Below are 22,407 nucleotides of genomic sequence, written 5' to 3'. Positions count from 1 at the left end.
TTGGATTAATTGTCTTGTTCCCGCGAACCCTACCGTTGATACAAATTTATCAGACATGGGGAGAGGCGTTGCATAATTTGGACTTACACAAGTGTAAGCTGCTCCTGTCTCGACCAACATTGGAATTTCTCTGTTTTCAATTTGAATTTTCAATATTGGATCATCTACAGGACCTGTGGTTAGAATTGGGTACTGACTCTCTCCCCTAGGGGCATCCCTAGTATCCAAAATATGGTGTATTTTATTGAGTTTGTGAATTTTGTTTTACTGGTACATCATATGGGACTCCTTGTGAGTCATATAGAGTTCCTTGTTGGATATATTGAACTACTTGGTGATTGTATGGAGCTGTCAGTGGACCTGGTCTGGCTCTGCCACGTGGCCCTCTTTGTAATGAATTGCCCCATTTCGACACTGGTTGGCACGATGACCAAAATCACCACATGTCCAGCATTCTCCGGGTGCTCTCGGTGGACCACCTCGTCCCCTGCTCGGCCATGAGGCTCTTCTTTGTTGTCTTCCTGTGGGCACAAATGGACACGGGTTCCATGGTTGTGGGAAAACATTCATAACTGGTTGAGAAGGCTGAGTAATTTGTGGAGCTGGAGCTCACTGAGTTAGGAAGGTTGGCTACATTTGGGGTGGGAAGCTGGTCTCCCTTTACCACCTGAGTTTTTGTCTTGCTTTTTCCTTGAAGTTCTCCAAGCTGCAGCTGAGCCAGTTTTCTTTGAATGTTTTTATCATGGTTAGTCAGTCTTTGTTCATCTTTTCTGTATTTTTCTATAGCATGCACCACGTGATTGCGAAACACCACGTGATTGCGAAATTCTTTGTGTGACATAAACATCAGTGTCACCACCTCTTTGAGTATGGTGAGCACTGGCTGTGGCATCACGTCCACTATCAATTTCCTGTACAGAGCTGCAATCATTGGAATGTCGTCAACATCAAACTCCATTTCCTCATTCCACCTTCTCAGCTGTCTGGCCACATAAGCTCTGGATTCTCAGAGTCACCGATAGGTTTCCCTTTAAAGGTCTTGGGGTCCACTTTATTTGGAAATTCTGCCTTCAAGGCTGCCCAGATTGCAGTTCGATATGCATTAAATTCAATTCCATCTTCTCGTTCCTGAAGCATCCAGGGATGGTCCTTCAAAACGTTCTGCATAGTGGCAGTTTTGAGAACTTTTGCAAAAATGGCTTTCATATCTCCCAGTGCCATGATTCTACCAACTGTCTCTTCTTCAAATGCTCTTATCCATTTTCCTGCACCGTTATGAATGTCTGCCAGCCGCGAGACTAAGCCGATCAGATCCGTCGAAGCAAATGGCAAGTATTGTGCAACATCACCTTTCAAAATGATTGGTAATTGTTTAGAAGGGTCGTAACAATCAGGTTTGCGTATGTCAGGTCTGGGTCTCAAATTGTATTCTCTTTGTTTTGGGAACTGGTGTTGCTTTCTAACCTGAGTGCTTGTGCATGGACCAGCTGCACAAGTTCCGTCATCATCATTTTAATATCCTAGCTCCTGTTCAGCGAATTGTGAGAGGCTTTCGTCAATTTCCACTTTCTCTATTAGTGTTTGATTTCTTTCACGTTGTAAATCAAGGCTTTTATGGTCTGTGCTTAACTAATAAGCATCTCCGGTTCTGCATCTTCCTGCATGACCAGCATAGCAGTCAATAATTTTATTGTTTCCAACTGTGGGTGTTGTGAAACATCCAGCACCAGCGGTTTGAATTCCAGCTGGAATAGGTGGCATTGATATAGAATGTATGCCAGCTGGCTTATAGTATCTAGATTTGTTTGTAATGCCGATGGTTGCATACTTTTAACCTGCTTTTTTATTGTGCCACGATGTTGTGGAGGTAAACATTCGTCGTCTGAAGAGCTTGAGTTTGTCTGTGTTGCACCTCGAGGTGGAAGCATTGTTTGGACCACTGATGGCAGTGCAGCATGCACTGTAGATGATTTGTCTGATTTAGTTTCTGATTCCTCATTTTGAGATAGGTCGACATTACTTTGTCTAGAATTCATTTGTTGGTCGTCATTCCTGTATCCAAAATCGCTTGTAATGCTCAGGACTCCTGTCAGGACTGGATACAACCCAGCAGGATTCATTTTGTCATCTTTGGGTTTTTCATAAATATTCTTGAGCTCAATATGCTGCTGCTTTAAGCTCTTTCTGTATTTTTCACCTTCCTTGAATAGATATAAAATGTTCAATTCTAACTCTCTTTTAGTTTGTCTTCTTTTGCTTTGTCTGAAATCCGGGTTTCCATTTGTTCACAAAGGGATACGTCAAAGTTCCCATTCTCTGGTCACAGATTTTGAAGTTCTCGTGTTCTCTTTTGCCATTTCTGTGAAATTTTTGGAATTTGAGAAGCATATTTTTGGTTCTTTGAACCAACGATCACAATAGGTATGTTGCTCATCCTGTTTGTTTTAAGAAGTTGTCTCATTTTTTGAAATTCAATTTAAGTTTTGCTGTCAATTGCGGCTTTATCGTTCAACTTTTTATTTATTTATATTTTCAAAGTTAGTAAGGAATAAGTTGATTATTTTACTTAGTTGTGCTCGTTATGTTTGTTCCTTGTAGTATTGTTTGCTTATTGTTACTAAATATTCCTCCATCCATCCATCCATCTTCTGCCGCTTATCCGGGGTCGGGTCGCGGGGGTAGCAGCTTAAGAAGGGAGGCCCAGACTTCCCTCTCCCCAGCCACTTCCTCCAGCTCTACTGGGGGAATCCCGAGGCGTTCCCAAGCCAGCCGAGAGATGTAGTCCCTCCAGCGTGTCCTGGGTCTTCCCCGGGGCCTCCTCTCTGTGGGACGTGCCCGAAACACCTCACCAGGGAGGCGTCCAGGAGGCATCCTGACCAGATGCCCGAGCCACCTCAACTGGCTCCTCTCGATGTGGACGAGCAGCAGCTCTACTCTGAGTCCCTCCTGGATGACCGAGCTTCATCCGAGGCTTCACCCTACGGAGGAAACCCATTTCGGCCGCTTGTATCCGCGATCTCGTTCTGTCGGTCATTATCCAAAGCTCATGACCATAAATGAGGGTAGGAACGTAGATCGACTGGTAAATCGAGAGCTTCGCTTTTTGACTCAGCTCTCTCTTCACCACGACGGATGGGTACAGCGCCCGCTTCACAGCGGACGCTGCACCAATCCGCCAGTCGATCTCCCACTCCCTCCTTCCCTCATTTGTGACCAAGATCCTGAGATAGTTGAACTCCTCCACTTGGGGCAGGACATCTCCCTCGACCCGGGGAAGGCACTCTACCCTTTTCCGACTCAAGACCACGGCCTCGGACTTGGAGGAACTGATACTCATCCCGTGATCTGCAGCGAAAGCAGATCACGGGATGAGATCCCGTGATCTGAGATCACGTGATCCCGTGAGATCACGGGATGTGATCTGCAGCGAAAGCTGCAGATCACGTCCCGATGAAGCCAATAGGACCACATCATCTGCAAACAGCAGAGATGCAATCCTAAGGCCACCAAAACGGATCCCCTCAATGCCCTGGCTGCGCCTAGAAATTCTGTCCATAAAAGTAATGAACAGAATCGGTGACAAAAGGCAGCCCTACAGGAGTCCAACCCTCACCAGGAACGAGCCCGACTTATTGCCAGCAATGCGGACCACAACCTGACACCAGTCATACAGGGACCTGACAGCCCGTATCAAAAGGCCTGGTACCCCACACTCTCGGAGAACCCCCCACAGGGAACCCCAAAGGACATGGTCGAATGCCTTCTCCAAGTCCACAAAGCACATCTAGACTGGTTGGGCGAACTCACATGCACCCTCCAGGACCCTGCTGAGGGTGTAGAATCCGAGGTTCGACTATCCGACGGACCCTCCTCTCCAGTACCCCTGAATAGACCTTGCCAGGGAGGCTTAAGAGTGTGATCCCCTCTATAATTGGAGCACACCCTCCGATCCCCCTTTTTAAACAGGGGGACCACCACCCCAGTCTGCCAATCCAGGGGCACTGCCCCCGATGTCCATGCGATACTGCAGAGTCGCGTTAACCAACACAACCCTACAACATTCAGAGCCTTAAGATACTCCGGGCGAATCTCATCCACCCCTGGGGCCCTTCCACCGAGGAGCTTTTTAACTACCTTGGCGACCACGTCCCCGGAGATTGGAGAGCCCAACCCAGAGTCCCCAGGCTCAGCTTCTTCAATGGAAGGCATGTTGATAGAATTGAGGATGTCTTTGAAGTATTCCTCCCACCGACCCACAGTGTCCCGAGTCGAGGTCATCAGCACACCACCCCCACTGTAAACAGTGTTGGTGCTACACTGCTTCCCCCTCCTGAGACACCGGATGGTGGACCAGAATCGCCTCGAAGGCATACGAAAGTCTTTCTCCATGGTCTCTCTGAACTCCTCCCACGCCCGAGTTTTGCCTCGGCAACCACCAGAGCCGCAAGCTGCTTCGCCCGCCGGTACCCATCAGCTGCTTCCGGAGTCCCACAGGCCAAAAAGGCCCGATAGAACTCCTTCTTTAGCCTGACAGCATCCCTCACCGAAGGTGTCCACCAACGGGTTCGAGGGTTGCCACCATGACAGGCACCGACAACCTTGCGACCACAGCTCTGATAAGCCGCTTTGACAATGGAGGCACGGAACATGGTCCACTCAGACTCAATGTCCCCCGCAACCCCCGGGACGTGTTCGAAGCTCTGCCGGAGATGGGAGTTAAAGCACTCAAACCCCTCCACCACGATAAGGTGGCAGCCCGAGGAGAGGACTAAATATTCCTAAATATGTAATATATTCTTCAGCAAATTTAACAGTTAACTACATTTTTGCAGTTGTTTTTACTGTATTTACAGTAAAATATATACTTAAAAATGTTCAGTATAGTCCAGTGTCACCAAAACAAAGATTGTTTGGATTAAATCTATATTATTTGAATTACGTCAAAGCCTTATGCTTCCAACCTTTTCTCTGTTATAATCAGAAGGAAAAGAAAAAAAAGGAAAACTGCACTTTGCTTTGCTTCAGTCCAGAATGAGCAAAGGTGGGGACTAGGAGGAGCAACCGAAGTAGGCTGTCCTAGCTGTTGTGGGCTACAACTGGGTGTGACCGGTCTGTAATCACGAGGGATCTGGCCCGAATGACGTGTGGTGTAATAAGGATAGAGACAGAGAGGGGGAGTGAGAGAGTAGGGAGAGAGATAGATGGGGTGGAGAAAGAAAGAGAGGTGGAGTGAGAGAACAGGGAGAGAGATAGATGGAAGGGAAGGTGCGTGCATGTGTTCTGGGCAATCCGCCCAAAAACTCTTTTCTTTCTCCCAACAAACTTCCTCACACATTTCTGTGTATATTTTGCTTCTTTAAATACACAGCAAAAAGCTACAGTTACGAACGGCATAGAAGCACTTTGCAGACAAAAATAAAGACCAAAATTCAACTCTTAAGCAGATCACAGCAATTTACAGTTTCAGCAGAACTTTGAAAGCAGTGAGTAAGTAAGTCAAAACATGCACTATTCAGATTTTTACAGTATATACAGAGATGCCTAAGTACTTACACAACAGACAACATACATTTCATTTATTCAGCCATTCATCTCAGCAACACTCATTCCATTTATATTTTTATGTCTTATCGTATTTATTCCTTCTCCTCCCCAGGGATTCTAGGTGCTATAACTGTATCGACTAATATATCTAGTTATAATGGTATAGTGTAACTCACCTAAATAATACTTAAAACTCAGTTTTCAAATTTGTAAGACTTCTTTATTTACAGCTTTTACTCATTTTTCATCAGGTCCCCATCTTTCTAACCCGGAGAATTTTTTTCCTTAGCAGAAAAAATAAGACGGAGCCGTGCTCCCCCCAGTGGGATGACACGGTCCGATTGACCTTTCTGACCTTTTCCTTAGCGCTTTTAAATGAACAATATAGAGATCCCAATCTCTGTGCTACTTCTGTTTAATGTTTCAACTACATTAGAGATTGCAATCTCTGCTTCTTCTAATACAAATGTCTCGGGTCACAAAGAGAAATCTGCTATTTCTCTCACTCAAGAACTCACTCTCTCTCACTGGAGAGAGGGAGTATGGAGAGTTCCATTGCTTTTTTCTGGGGAAGATTCGGAATCCCTCCTGACTTGTGCTACATAGACAACACAATCTCTCTTTGTGGATTCAGCTGGTTTAATGTTAAGTTAAAGTTAATGGCCTCTTGCCATATTTAACAAATCGTGATATTTACTTATTAGTCAGCTCAATGAAAGTGCCTGTTTGGAAGAACTACACCAGATTGACTGTAAAAAGTAAGATTTCCTGTGTTGCCTTCGCCAAACCGGACGAGAACCAGACTTATAAATGTTTATTTTTCCGAGCTGCAAGTCCAAACTTAAGCGATAAGTATGAGTCTCCAAGTGTTTTGGCAGCACGATCTTTGCGCAAATATAACTCGTCCATGGCAAGCAGAAAAGAACTTCATCACACTTTTTAGCACTTCAGACCACCAGCAGACAGGAAACCGTTCTATATTTAGCAAGTAAAAGAGATAAAATGTTACCTCTCTCCTGTGTAAGGGGCCTCAGTCGGTCTCAGGTCCGCAGACAGCATGGAGCGTTACATTCCGTCTCCTTAACTTTGATTCGGTTCAATTCGTTCGTCGGGGTTCACAATTTTTGTTGGAGAATTGGAAGGTGCAAAACTCTTGATTATATAAGTAAACAAATAATACTCAGAGATGATGCCTTTACTGCCAGCCACAACTGGTCAGGAGATTTATTATCACTTCTACCATGGATTTTAGAGCAATTGACCTTGTGAACTTCAAACATCTGTTTCATCTCAGATTTCCAAAACAAGTCAATTGATCACAGTTGTTGTTCTTATCTATCTAAACAGCTTACTTCCCAAATCATATTTCGGTCCAACTTTGTGCTTTGCACGAAAGGGAGGAGGGCTATCAGGTCACCATGTTCCAGTCAGGGGTTAGAATATTTCTCGCAAAAACAATTCCATAAAAAGTATTTCCGCGCTAACATTAGAAGGTCTTCATGAAAATGTAATAACAGAAACAAACAAAAATTCAAACAGGGCCTAAATGTGCCTCCAGGGCAGTGTTTCTCAAACTTTTTCAGGTTGAGGACCACTTAACCCATTTGACAACACTCACTGACCATCTAACCTGAAATTGCCCTGCGATAACACATCTCAATATATACCGCAACCTGAAATGAAAATATTAGGGTGCGTTTTCACTCCAGCCTGAAGTGACCCAATTCCGATTTTTTTTTTTTTTTACATAATGTATCTGATATTTTCATGACAGATTCTTTTCAACCTGGGTATCCAATAGATATCCGATTCAAGTGCAACCTTATTCACTTCAGGTCGCATTTATCCTTACTGAAGGTCATTGATACTTGACAAATGTCACTATTCAGTATCCAGATACACACAAGCGAGAAAAATAACACCATGATGGACTGTAATGAGGATTAAGTTGTTAATATGCTTGATCCACTGGTGAGGCAGGCAGTTCTCTGGCCTCATGGCAGGGGACGCTCTCAATCCCAGACATTGTGACTCCACAACTGCAGAGTAAGAGACAATAACAGCAAGTCAGCCATAAAGTAAAGTCAAGTGCAGCATATATTTGTAGTTTTCTCCTCTTACCACAGCAATCACTTATTAATAATTGCTAAGTAAACATTAAGCCTACTACTGCAACAGACTGAATGTTATGCTCCTTTATTTATTTTTTAGAACTTACATTTTTATTATTATTTTCTACAGAGCAAATATACAGCCATACATCAGTGGTACATAATACAAATGTTGACAATATAATGTTTTTCATAAAATAAACATCTCAGCATAATATCTTAATATTTGAGCATCACATTTGTAGACTTGTTACTAAACAATCCTAAAATGGGAATAGACTCTGTGTGGGATAGTTAAACACCATATGACAAACCTATTGGGTTTATTTACATCAACAGAGCTTCTGCTGGGCCCCAGCGCCGACTAAAAGTGTTTTTTTGAAGTCTTAATGAGGATGTTATTTGTTCTATTCTATACAATTCCCTTACTTTTTGAACCCATAAGTCATAGGAAGGTGGCTCCAATTGCATCCACCTGATTGTAATACATTTCAGGGCTGCTGTAAAAAGGATATTTAGCAAATATACTTTTGCCCGTCCTTGAAAACCCTCTGGTATAATACCAAGTAGTGCAACTGTAACATTCTTTGGTATAACCCCTGGTAAGATATGGCTTATGGCTCCGTACACCTCATCCCAAAAGTTTTGAAGTTTGGGGGATGACCAGAAAATGTGTGTATGGTTGGGGATTGCTGAGCCACAGTTTCTCCAAAACAAGCTTGGAACTGTAGGGTCCATCTTAGCAACTACCTCTGGGGTCCTGAAATATCGGCTAATAATTTTCCATTTAAATTCAATTTTCCAATTTGAATTTGTAACTCGATGTGCTTCAGTCCAGACTCCCTCCCATGTTTCATCAGAAATTATTTTGGCCGTCTCTGCCTCCCATCTTTGTTTTGTCCAAGTGGGTTTGTTAAGGTTCATTGACAGGAATACACTATATAACTTTGCTATCGATTTTTTTATTCCCTTCCCCTTTCTGGAAATGGATTAGAAGATTTTCTAATGGTGTGGGATTTAGTATTCTTTCCCAGTCCAAGATGCTGGACAAAGCCTACACCAACATCAAACATGTATACAGAACCAATCAGTGTCCTGGGGTCCTCTGGTCCTTGAGAACCCCCTAATATAAGTACTATGAAATCTTGGCTTGACAGTACCTGTCAGTAACTGTAGGACTGTCTAGTAACCAAGGACTGGACACGTTCTGGCACCTGTAGACATTCATCTCAGTAGTACTTGGCTACACCCATCATTGTCCTAACACGGTCACAGTGGACAGGCACATCCAGATGTTTCCCAAGAAGCCCTGGATGAACAAGGAGCTCAAGGGAACTGCTGAGGGAGAGAAATAGCACTTTCAGACCTTTTACAAGCAGAGAATTGAGGAGGAATTCAGCAGCAACAACAGCCGGCAGGTGTGGGAACGGGTCCAGCACATCAACGTGTTTAGATCCAGCAACACCACAGAAATCTTTGGGGATGCGTCACTGGAAGCAGAGCTCAATCATTTTTATACTTGTTTTGGGGATGAATCACCAGCAGAACCCCTACCGTAGCCGACATCCCTCCACAGCCAACAGGAAAGTGAACCCCCGGAAAGCATCTGGACCTAATGGTGTGAAATGGAGGGGGATGTTGGGCGACTGTGCAGACCAGCTAATTGGGGTTTTTACCAGTATCTTAAATCATTCCCTCACCCAATGTGCCATCACATCATGCTAAAGTCCTCCATCATCTTGCCTATACCAAGAAAGTACAATGACCACCATCCATTGACGCAAAGCCCTGTCATCAGAAAGTGCCATTTAGAAACTTTTTCCAAGTCACATCACTTCTCATTTGCAACCCAAACTTGACCCCCACCAGTTTGCATACAGAACCAACCGGTCTACAGAGGATGCCATTGCTACCGCTTTACACACCATATTGAGACATGTGGAACAGCAAGGGAACTATGCCAGACTGCTCTTCTGAACGTTAGCTCTACTTTTAACACCGTTATTCTGAGGAGACGAGTGAGGAAACTGCAGGACTTGGTTTCTCCCCCACATCTGCTGCTAGATCATGGACTTCCTGACAGAACGCTCCCAGAGGATGAGTAATATCCCACTGTCCTCAGCACTCAATGTGTGATAAGCCCCACAAGGCTGTGTGTTAAGCCTCCTATTCTACAACCTTTACACCCATGACTGTAGCCCCACACAAATAACGGCATCATAAAATTTTCTGATGATGCTACAGTTGGGCATATCTCTGGAGGAAATGAGACCGATGAGATGGAACAACTGTCAACTTTAGGAGGTGCAAACCAGGCATTCAGCCCATCATTACAAATAAAGTAGCGACGCAGGAAGCCGATGGTACGGCTTATCCCAAGATGACCTGAGAAGCCGGAGGAATGTGCCCAATGGATGGCATGACCCCGGACCGAGGCAGGGACATACTGCCGGTTGTAGTATGTCCTGTCAGACCTGTTGTAGTATGCCTTGTTAGACCCAGGACTGGCTCTAACACCCGATCTTGGGCTGTTAGAGCTTCCTGGATGGCTCTTTCTACATCCCAGGTGAGGGACCCAATGGTGCAGGAGACTGGGAGGATGGATCCGGCAATCCCAGAAGGGTCATCTGGAGAGGGCATCAGGCTTTGTGTTCTTGGACCCCGGGCGATAGGTAATGTTGAGGTTGAAACGGGAGAAAAGGGACCAACAGAACTGGCGTGGTTTCCACCCATGGGTGGAAACCATGGGTGGAAGCTGGAGCTTCCTGTCTTTGGAAGAGCGCTGGGAACAGATGGTCCCCACACCAGTCTCAGATGCATCCACCTCCACTGTAAATTGAGCAGAAGGTTCAGGGTGAATGAGAATAGGAGCATCCACAAACCATCTCTTTAGCTCATCAAAAGCGAGTTGGGCCTCTGAGGTCCAGCTGAAGGGGCGTTTGGTGGAGGTCAGAGTGGTGAGAGAGGTAGCGATGAGACTTAAGTCTCTGATGAACCGCTGGTAAAAGTTAGCAAACCCCAGAAAGCACTGGAGTTGCTTTCTGGAGTTTGGAACTGGCCACTCCTCAACAGCCTTGATCTTGGCCACGTCCGTCTTCATCTGTCCACCCTCAAACACAAAACCGAGAAAGGTGATGGATGTAACATGGAATTGACACTTCTCAGCCTTGATGAAGAGCTTGTTTTCCAGCAACCTTTGGAGGACCAATCTGACATGCCGGCGGTGTTCATCCATGCTGTTGGAGAAGAAAAGAATGTCTCCTCCAAATCACCGTTCTCTTAACAGTGATTTGATTAAGCCCTCTATAATCAATACAGGGCTGGAGAGTGTTATCCTTCTTCGATACAAAGAAGAGTCCTGCACCCAGGGGGTGGTCTCATTCTCATGACGAATGAGACCAGCCTTAAGTGAGTCATTAATTTACTGCTCCAGCGTCTCCCTCTCTTGCTTAGAGATGTTAAACAACCGGCTGGAGGGAAGAGGGGCTCCTGGAAGGAGGTCGATAGAGCAGTCATAGGGACGATGAGGAATAGACTGGGTGAGATCTTTACTTAAAACCCGATGGAGGTCATGGTATTCAGTAGAAACGTTAGTTAGATCTGGTTCACCAATCAGCTGGGGTGCCTCAAAGGGCAGAGCCGGTTTAGCAGATTGCAGGCATTGGTTTAGACAGTAAGGACTCCATGAGTTGATGCGAGCATTGGCCCAGTTAATGTGGGGGTTGTGTTTGTGGAGCCAGGGGAACCCAAGAACCACTGGTGCATCTTTAGTAGGAAACACAAAACATTGAATGAGTTCCTGGTGGTTCCCTGAGATGTGGAGGGAAACTGGGTCAGTTTGATCGGTGATGTTGGCCATGGAACTACAATCTAAGGCAGCCACCCACACGGGAGAAAGTAATGCCTGGACCGGGATCTGATATTGCGCAACTTAATCAGGGTGTATGAGATTCTGCTCTGAACCGGAGTCTACCAAAGTGTAGGAAGGGATTGGAATCCTGCTGGACAGTGAGAATAGCAGGAAGATTTAGCCGGAGGTGATTATCCTTTTTACAGCTGCCCGCCAGGACCCCCAGACTTACTGGCGGGCCAGGACGTTTGGGCGAGTCAGGCAAGGTGAGATGAAATGTTGAGGGCAGCCACAGTAAAGACAACTACCTGAGGCTAAATGGCGCTGCTGTTCCTCTGGGGCTTGCTGGGCTCGGCCTGACTGCATGGGTTCGGGTAGGTTCTGGATGGGAGGACTGGGTGAGTCTGGGCTGGGAGAAACCCTTCTAAAGGACGACTGAGAAGACCGGGGATTTGAGGATCGGGATCTAGCTCTAAGTCGATTATCGATCTTGATGGCCAAGCTAATTAATTCGTCCAGGGAGTCAGGTTCATCTCGGCACGCCAGCTCGTCCTTTAATCTTTCGTTCAGGGCATTTTGGAAGGCTCCTTTAAGTGCTGGTTCATTCCAGCCTGCCTCCGAACTGAGGGTGCGAAACTCAACGGCGAAATCCGCCACAGATCTATTTTCCTGCCTTAAATCCCAAATTCTTTTAGAGGCAGCTTCTTTCCCAAGCTTGGGACAAAATGTCTGTTTGAAGAGTTCTATAAATTCATCAAAGGCTGTATAGCTGAGACTCTCTTCGTCCACTACACTCTTCGTCCACTACAGTCTTTGCCCACCTAAGCGCTCGATCTCTTAATAATCACACTATAAAAGAAATCTTGCTGGCATCATCTGGGAATGAGCGGGGAGAGCGGTGGAAGGCCAGTGAACATTGCAGCAGGAACTCCTTGCTTTTCCTCAGCTCACCTGAGTACTGGAATAGGCATGATGACATCACGGGGCAGTGGTGGAGCGGAGGCATCCACAGCTGGGACCGGCGCGGGAGCCAGAGCTGGAGCCGGACATGGAGCCGGAGCGGGGTTAGCAGGGGTAGCCCTGTCCTGCAAAACCTGGATCTGATTAGCCATTTGGTGTAAGTACTGGAGTATGGAGTTCTGCTGATGCAGCATGCCGTTAAATGCGGTGTCGTGCCGACCCAAGAGGATGCCCTGTTCAGACAGAGTGGTCCGTAGTTGTGCTGCAGAGTGCGATTGGCCAGATGGTTCTGTCATTATGCGAGGTTACCAGGACTCTAAGGCAAGCAACAACTACGGACACTCAAACAGTTTTAATAAATTTATTAAACAAGGAAGTGTGTGGAGGGACGTCGATCTGCGACAGCAGGGAGGGATGAGGTCAGCGGGGAAACTGAAAGAGGAAGCGGTTAAAGAGGGAAGTAATGAAGGTAATGACGGGTAACTTGAGGGTAGCTTACGGTCAGCGGGTTGAGGTAGGCAGAGGGGAGTACTTGGGAGTTCCAGCAGTTGGCATGGTTTGGTGGTTTAGAGATGGAGGGGTTCCTGTAGGAGACTGAGGGCGGACAGGCAGCCGTTGAGTGGCGGGTGTGACGTACTCAACGGAGCAGCGAGGCTCAGATCCTTCAGGTGAGTCTGTCTCAGAGGGTGTTCAGCGTGGGTTCACTAGAGGAAGGAGTAGATTGAAAAGAGTCAGAACAAGGAGGACATTGGAAATACAGCACGCATTGCTACAGAGTACCACAGTTGAAGCGGAACCATCTGGCATCTGAATCTGGGAAGCTACTCCTCTTTAAGGACCTTGCAAATTGGTGGTGACGGGTAACAGCTGGATTCCATTAGCCTGCCACCCTGTGAAGGGGAAGAAAACCACTCCCTTGCAAAACTCAACAAACAGGAGCACAACAGAAAGAGAGGGACTATGTGATTGAGCTGTTAATGAACTTTAGGAAAAAATTTAGAAAGTTTCTATCCTTCTTATTCATGCACCATGACATTAAAAAGAATTTTGATGCTGTAACTGCTTTATACCAGATGATTTTCTATTAAGACATGCACTTATTTTTTCTCCCTATCATTGATGTACATTTCAGTGTATTAGAACTTACTGCAAATGTAGTGAAAAGTCTTTACAGAAAGACAGTTCTCCAATGTTTTTGGTTGCTTTATTAAATCTCATTGTTTTTGTCTTCTTAGCTGCCATCTACTTGAAGAATATGGTGAGTCAGTACTGGCAGGACAGGGAGCCATCTGTGGGAGAGGTGGTTTTTCCTTTCAACATTCATGAGAATGATCGACAACAGATCCGAGACCACATAGTGGAGGGTATCATCCGTTGTCCAGAATCCATACGGTACACATACACACAACATCCCTGTGATACTATGTGTCTTTACAGCCCTCACCATGACTTTAACCAGTACCAGTACCTTTCTCTATCTTTAGCCAGGATTTCAGAAATTGAGTTCTGCCTCAATATATAACACATATAGACAATGGGTAAGAGGCCAAAATTTCACATTTTGGTCCATTTCAGGATGGCAATGTCTACCCATATTGTTTGAAAAAACACATGTCTCTAGATAATATTGTTGCTGTTTGTTTGCTATTCACTTACTACCACATTTATTTTAACCCAGTAGTAACGGAAGAGGAATTAACAACTGTGATACTCAACACACAGTAAGGCAGAAAAAGGGACAGATAAAGTTAAATAAAAACAAATGAATGCAAATATGTGCCTAGAATTTTAAAACTCAATGAATTTGTTTTATTGGTTATTTCAGTTTATAATTTTCAATAGTCTCTTAGGATCTTCAGCATAACTGTCTCTTGTACTCAATGCTGCAGTATGTCATGTTTATAAAAAAGATATATTTATTTACTCATTTGTTAAAAGTTTCATTATGTCCTGGCAATACAAGACAGATAATCTGTGAAATAAAGTAAGTTCCTCTGCCTTCTCCCTGTGGACCTGCTTTCGTCTGGACAAATATATTGCTCTGTCAGACACAACCAATCCCTCATCTTTGCTCTCTGATATGCCTCAATAGAACCTAACATGAATGCTCTGGCCAGTTAGATGTCCACCGATGACAGCAGAAAAACTGTTTTATTGGAACATCAAGTTTTTTCTCCACCGTTTGCATATTTAGAAGCACAAACACAAGGTTGATTGACAGTACTAAGACCCCTCTTCTAACTGTGGTTGTTTTTGACTGGGAGCAGTGGAATTTTTCATACGGCCCATCTCCACCTTCAGGATGGAGGTGAGAGAACTTCATTTTTATATAGATTGTCACCATGCCACTGTGTTGTGGCATGGTGTCAATTTTAACAAATATGTAAAACTATATTTTTGTAAATTACATACTGTAGCATGGAGAAGTGGCAGCATCCTGGGTGAAAAGGGTCTTTTGAGATACTCTTTGCCCGCTTGAGGAGGTGAGCTGAGTACATGTCTTTAATTCTGGGAAAATAGTATCTGGGTCTGCTATTGTACACGAGGAGTACCTACACTGTACAGCACACACAGCCCCATAGTTCTCAGGAAAAAAAAAAGAATCTGCTGAGGTTGTCCTGCCCTCAGGAATATATATCTTATTTCCATTTCAAAGAAACACTGTCCTATAGATTGACGATGTGATCGTTTTCTCAACCTTTCCTGAGCAACACCTGAAGGACCTGGACACAGTATTTGCAAGGCAAATTTGTCCCTCAACCTTAAAAAATGCAACTTTTTCCAGCAAGAACTCAGATTTTTGGGACACATTGTATCGTCAGAAGGGGTTCAAGTGGATCCAGAGAAAACCCACACCATTACAGTTTATCCAACTCCTACTAACCAGAAAAGTCTTCAGAGATTTCTTGGAATGGTTGGATGGTACCACAAGTTCATATCACATTTCGCAGAAATGGCTACACTGCTGTATCAACTGCTCAAAAAAGATGCAAGGTGGGAGTGGACAGTGGACTGCCAACATGCTTTCATGACGCTGAAGAAAGCTTTGGTGGAATCACCAATACTAGGACAGCCAGATTTTGAGTTACCATTTGAAATTCATACCAATGCCAGTGATGTTGGCCTGGGGGCTGTTCTGGTCCAACCAACCACTGATGGAGACAAGGTTATTGCTTTTGCTTCAAGATCATTAAAGGGCGCAGAGCAAAACTACTCCACCTCAGAGAAAGAATGTTTGGCAGTGGTTTGGGCAGTAGAAAAGTGGACACACTTTGTCGAAGGAACAAAGTTTACCATTTATACTGACCATGCTACCTTAACCTCGGTATTCAATTGCCCCAAATCCAGTTCTAGGTTGACACGCTGGGTGCTAAGGTTGCAGGATTTCAGTTTTGAAATTCGATATAGAAAAGGAATGCACAATGTAGTGCCTGATGCACTGTCCCGAGCGATTCCTGCTGACCCGAGTGGTTCAGCACATGTGGCCCTGAATTCTTCTACAGCCATGTTAGGCTTACCACTATCATTAGCAGAAATCAAAGAAGCTCAGGAAAAAGACTCAGACCTCTTGGAGCTCGTTCAGGATCCAAGATACCAGAGATCTGACAAGATTCATTTCTGCAAAGTTCATAATCTCTGGTATTGGAAAACCCCAGTAAAACACGACATAAAATACCAGTTGAAAAACCCAAGTCTTTAGTTCTTCAGTTTCTCCAATACTTCCATGATCGTCCCTTAAGTGGACATCTGGGCAGGCTAAAGACAGTCCTCCGGTTGTTGGAGGTTGCATGGTGGCCAACAGTCCGTAAGGATGTGTGGACTCATGTAAAGAACTGTGCAGTTTGTCAGAAATATAAACCAGACAATCAAGCTCCAGCTGGTTTTCTGCAACCCACACCTCTACCTGAATCCTGGGCAAAACTTGGGGTAGACTTGATGGGACCTTTTCCATGCAGTAAAAAGGGAAATGTTTTCCTTTTTGTGGTGATCAACTATTTCACTAAGTGGGTGGAAATGTTTCCAGTAAGAGACAGCAAGACACAGAGACTAATCTCTATCCTTAGAGAGGAGATATTTACACGTTACAAATTAGTGATAAAAAGGGGTTTGCACCGAGGAAACGCTGCCCGGTGAAAAAGGACGACGCCAGTGCGTGGAGGAAGCCATCGGGGGGCAAAAGGGACGCTTCCGGTGAGATCAGGACTTTATTTTTCCTTTTGGGGATTTTTGTGGTACCACTTTGTTTTTTCTATCTTTTTTGGGGCTTTTTTGATGTTTTGGATTTTGTCTTCGGGACGGAGGCTGAAGATTAATACAGAGACGTTTCCAGGACGGTGTTTTGATTTTGAGTTTATGGGACTCTTTTATGGACAAAAATCTTACAAAAAAAGGAACAGGATTATTGGATCATTCAATTATTTAAGTTTGGTTGATGACTCAACCCAATGTGGCCTTATACTTTAAGGCCACTGTGCTCTTATGAACCTTAAGTGCTGCAGAAATTCTTTTGTAACCATGGCTAGATTGATGCCTTGCCACAGTTCTGTTTCTGAGCTCCTTGGGCGGTTCCTTCAACCTCATGATTCTCATTTCCTCAGACATGCTTTTATACATTCTGAACTAGTGACACTTTTGCAGGCAAGCTAGGTTTTGTAGTTTGTGCTTTTTAAAGAAATGCACTCTTGTACAAAAGTTGTTTTTTGAACAAGTTCTTTTGACTCCAACGTGTTTCTGTGGTTCATTGGACAAAAGGATGGGAACCTTTGACACTTGAATCGATTCAGTACCAATATCTGGTACCTGGGAATCGCTGTTGGTTCTTAACGCTACCAATTTTTGGTACTTCTGTGTGTGTTGTTTTTTAATAATAAACTGTTTAACATATTTATTTCTAAATATACAAAATGCAACAAATATATCAAGACAACATCTGACTCTTCACAATGTAACGTCACAACTGTTTGACAAATTTCTTTAAAGTGAAAACTCTTCAGAGCAGCTAACTTAGTGTTTTGTCTTATTGAACAAATTAAAATTCAATTCCACGTACTCCTATTTGTCAGTTCCCTTTACTCCTGTCACCATCACCAAATGTATTAAACATTTGTTCATTCATGTTGCTGACGACAGATGAAGAGTCACTGATGGATGCAGGCCTGATAGTGGAGGCTAATAGGAGATGTGGGTCAGAGGCTGTCAAAAATTGTGCACTCTTCAGCCTTGAGAAAAATCTTGTGGTTACCAGGTGCTTTCTCAAACTAGACATGTTTCTACCGCAGGCCTTGTACTTTACGTCGCAAATATTGCAACGAGCACAATCTGCATTGCATTTTGAAAAGTGGAGCCATAGCTTTGAGCATTTTCTACAGGTCATGCTTACTTTGTTTACTGAACTAGTGGCTGCTGACATCAATATACTCTTGTGTGTTCTTTGCTGCATTCAGGACAAGCATAAAACTTCCCTCACCCTTCCTCCCTACTGTCACAATGTTGCGTTTAGGTACTGAAACATGGTACAGTCTGATTTTATGTGAATAGGTACTTGGTAGTACCGCAGGATTACGGTCAGTACTTGTCAAAGTATCGAATTTAGCACCCATCCGTAATTGGACAGAGAGTATCCATTCTATAATATTTATCAATATTTTTTTTCTCAAAGTATCGCTTTTTCATCCGTGAGTACCGATACATTAAATTCTACTTTGTTTTATGTCAAAACCACATGAATTAAATGACAGCTATCACACACGACATTTTTACCTAGTTGCACATCTACATTGAAAGTGTAGTTGTAAATGAATAAGACAAAAACGGTTCCTTTTCTGCATAACCAAATACCCAAAGCCATACAATTAACATTTAAACAAAGCAAATGTATAACAAAAACATTTATTACACCAGAATCACACTATCCAAATCCACCAGGCATTTTTTTCCCCCAGGTCTCAGTTTTGACCATATGGAACTTTTGAAAGGTTAGATATCCTCCAGAAAACTTGCTAAGCCCCAGGTGGGCACTAGACGCCCACCTTGTTTATGTATGAAAAGACTTTAAGTTGACAGGGAATGTAAAATATCATTAAATAATTTTATGTTACCGGAAGAGATTATTGGTGAAATGCCATTTAAACCCACAACTACAAAATCTTAAAAACAAGAAATCAAAAAAATACATTTCAAATAAAAATCAGTTATTTGCACTTCTGATAAATTCAATTAGCAGCTCCCTATTCCCCCCGCCCCTGCCCTCGGTCTAATATTGATTGAGTATTCTCAGTCAAGGTAAGGAGGAGGGGGTTGGAATTGCACCCTTTAGCTATTAGATTAATGGCAAATATACATATATTTTTCAACATACATTTGTCTGTGAATAAAATTGTAGGTCTGATGTTGAAGTTAGAAAAATCGCTTTTATTTACTTTTGTAATTGACATATTTTTCTGCATAATTTTGCTTTCAAGAGCGGAAAAAACTTACCTCGCCCCCAAAGACGAAAAAGATTGAACTACAGAGAAAACTTGTAACTTAAATTTTTTCAAGCTGCTTTTATCAAGCTTTTATTGGAGAATATGGGGAATTGATAGCCATCTGCTGCAACCATCGTATGTGGGTGAAGGGTGGTGGCGGGGAGGAAGAATTCCATAGGAATGATGGGAGGTGGGGAGAGGGTAGCATAATACATACATAAACTGTTGGTCATCTTGTGTGCGTTGTAAAGGCTGTGTCTCCACTGTATCTTTGTTCTCAAAGATACAGTGAACAAAGTGAACAGTGGAGAAAAAATTTTGTCAGCCACCAATTGTGCAAGTTCTGCATGTCATCCGTAGACTTCAAATATGAGAGACAAAATGAGAAAACATCTAGAAAATCACATTGTCCGATTTTTACAAAAATAATTTATTTGCCGATTATGCTGTAAAATAAATGTTTGATCAATAACAAAAGTTCATCTCAATACTTTATATATTCTATGTTTGCAATGACAGAGGTCAAACTAATAACTTATTCTGCAAGTCTTTACAAGGTTCGCACACAACCCTAACCCTAACCCTGTATGTTGGCCCATTCCTTCATATAGATCTCCTCTGTCGCGGTAATATTTTGGGGCTGTCACTGGGCAAAAGTTGTGTTTCTGCCAAACAGATCTATTTTGGTCTCATCTGACCATATGACATTCTCCCAGTGCTCTTCTAGAACATCCAAATGCTCTCTAGTAAACTTTAGATGGGCCCTGATATGAAATGGCTTAGCAGGGGAACATGTCTGGCACTGTTATCAGTACTGCACTGATAAATTTTGTTAGTCCCAGCCTTTCACGGGGGGACTGTGTAGTTCTCCTTGATCGAGGAAGATTATCAGTGGTCTTGTGTGTTTTCCACTTTCAATTTTTTTGCTCCCACAATTGATTTCTCCACACTAAATTGCTTGCCTATTGCAGATCCAGTCTGCCCAGCCTGGTGCAGGCCTACAATTTTGTTTCTGGTGTTCTTGAAAAGCTCTTTGGTTTTCACCACAGTGGAGTTCTGCGTGTGATTGAGGTTGTGGACAGGTGTCTTTAATACTGATAAGTTCAATCAGATGCTATTGCTACACTTTTTAAGTGCACAATTGGCTATGTCTTCAAACAATTTTGAACATTTGATGTGATGTCTTTGGAAGCTTCTCATAGGTTTATTGATGACACCTGAGTTAATTAGAGATGCACCTCTGGGTGTGATTTAAGGCACACCTTAAATGTTCCTTAATTTCCAGAAATGTTCCTTGTGTAATCTCATGGGAAAGTCGAAGGAAATCAGCCAACATATCAGGAAGAGAATTGCTGACTTGCACAAGTCTGGTTTGTATTTATGTGCAATTTCTGGATGTCTAAAGGTGCCTCGTTCATTTGCACAAACAATTATTGCAAGTGCAAACAAGATGACATTGTTTATCCATTGTGTGGACACTGGTTCTGTGTCTCAGAGATGAACATGGATGATGCCTGAAATATGCAGATCAGCCCAAGAACAAAAGCAAAGGACCAGGGGTCTTTATAAAGGATTCATACTAAAAGTGCACAAATGCTTTATGTTACACAGATTTTTTTTAGTGTACACAAATAAAAATATATGTATTTATAAAGCAATATATATGCACACCAACATGCAATTTTATAAATTACAACTGTATATAGAAGTTCCACCTCAAGTTCTTTCCTGAACACACCCACACTCAACCATTAGTGGTCAATCCAAAGCACCTCGTGAACCACCTGATGGTTAACACTTCTAATTTAATAAAGATGGTGTGGTTCTGGTGGGTTGGTCTCTCCAATACTGAACCCAGTTCAGCTCATAGGGAATCTAAATCTAATCTATGCTGATGAGTATCAGCATAGGTTAGAAGACCTTGGCGATCCCTGGAAAATGTGTTCCCTCCTGATCCTCCTACTCAAAACTACATCCATCAGCGCCAGTGCATTCATTGCACAGCATTTAAATATTTACAGCGACCAGTGAGAATACTTCACAACTTGTCACAATTGTGTCGGATTCATACAAAAAATTCAGATTTGTAAAACTGAAAGAAATAAAACTATTGTAGGTCTCATCTTGTGGTCATTGGGGAGAAGAATGCAAAGATGATGGATGGATGAATTGAATTGTATTGAATTGAATCTGACTAGGGTACTGTTTCTGCAGTGTACGCAGTCTGATTTGGGCCTCTATTACAGACTAAATAGGACATCTTAGTTACCTCGTTGGTATTAATAATGTCCTTTTCTTTTCCTTTTCTCTATACACCCAAAGAGCCCAGCTGACCATGTGTTTGAGAGCCATCATTAAGCACGACTTCCCAGGACGCTGGACCGCCATTGTAGACAAGCTCAGCATGTACCTACAGTCTGAGAACAGCGGCACCTGGTACGGCAGCCTCCTGGCTCTCTACCAGCTTGTCAAAACATACGAGTGAGTAAACTGATTAAAATCAGTCAGTTTCCCCTAAACCCTAATCTCTTAAGGACAGCATTGGTCATTAGCACTTTGCGAATCTTAAAGATTCCCACAGTGCTCGCTGAGAGCTCCTGTCTTGGCCTAATAAGCTCTCCAGGAAGTTCTGGTTTCAGAGTGTTTCATTCATTTGCAAAGAGCAACTTTGAGCATGAAGATGACAGAAATGTCTATCTCAGTGAGAAGGAGTGGTTGACCCCATTGCTGTGTGTGATGCTGTCTTCTATAGAACGGGATTCCTTCTTCTTCTACTACTACAACTTGTTTAAAAGTGATTGGCAAACAACCAAATGCTGAATGAAGCATTATCACCACCAGCTAGAAGTGTGGACCAAATTCTCCACCCTTTTCACCCTTCACACAGCATCAGCATGTTTGATCACACTTCATTTACTTCATTATTTAGATTAGTTGTGGGTTCTAATCTAAATAATGATTAGAATTTTACTATGTCATCTATTTGATATCAATGTGGATGCTCGAATGTCAATTACTGCGATTGTCAAGCATTTGTATTAAGCATTTGTATTGGTCAGCTTGGACACAAAGTACAAAGAATACCGAATGTTGAGCTCAATTTTAATACTATCTCAGTTTAACCAATTTCAAAGATTATTATGGCATTGGCTGATATCGTTCCCAGTCTTACACTACCAACTTAAAGACATAAGTTATTTTTTGGGTTATTTGTTTAGTTTTGTGACAGTCACGCTCTTCCAGGTGAATGTTGATAGTTGTGTGCTGCTTTGCCTCCTGCCTGTCTGATCCAGATATTTATTTTCCTGCAGTGAGCCTCAGTATCGACAAACTCCATCAAGTTTTTTCTTTAAATGCCAAATTAAATTTGTCGCATTGATGCATTTTGATGTGCTTCACCCTCGATGTAATTTCCCACTGCAACATGCAAACGTCCTCATTCACTCTCAGAGCCTAATTGTACTTGGCATTGCGT

At 43.2% G+C, this 22,407-nt stretch overlaps 1 protein-coding gene across 2 annotated transcripts in view; it reads left to right on the top strand.

Annotated features, from left to right (window-relative positions):
* Positions 1-22,407, top strand: part of ipo8 (importin 8) — a 57,839-nt gene that overhangs the window by 10,531 nt on the left and 24,901 nt on the right. For both annotated transcript variants that reach the window (XM_055024230.1, XM_055024229.1), the window contains exons 3-4: positions 13,701-13,857; positions 21,255-21,413. In XM_055024230.1, the coding sequence (XP_054880205.1) occupies positions 13,701-13,857; positions 21,255-21,413 (316 nt within the window). The remainder of the gene's footprint in view (positions 1-13,700; positions 13,858-21,254; positions 21,414-22,407) is intronic.

This window comes from Poeciliopsis prolifica, unplaced genomic scaffold, assembly GCF_027474105.1.
Source record: "Poeciliopsis prolifica strain line A6 unplaced genomic scaffold, Auburn_PproV2 SCAFFOLD117, whole genome shotgun sequence".
Classification (NCBI taxonomy): Eukaryota; Metazoa; Chordata; class Actinopteri; order Cyprinodontiformes; family Poeciliidae; genus Poeciliopsis; species Poeciliopsis prolifica.
This window is presented reverse-complemented; position numbering and strand designations above follow the sequence as displayed.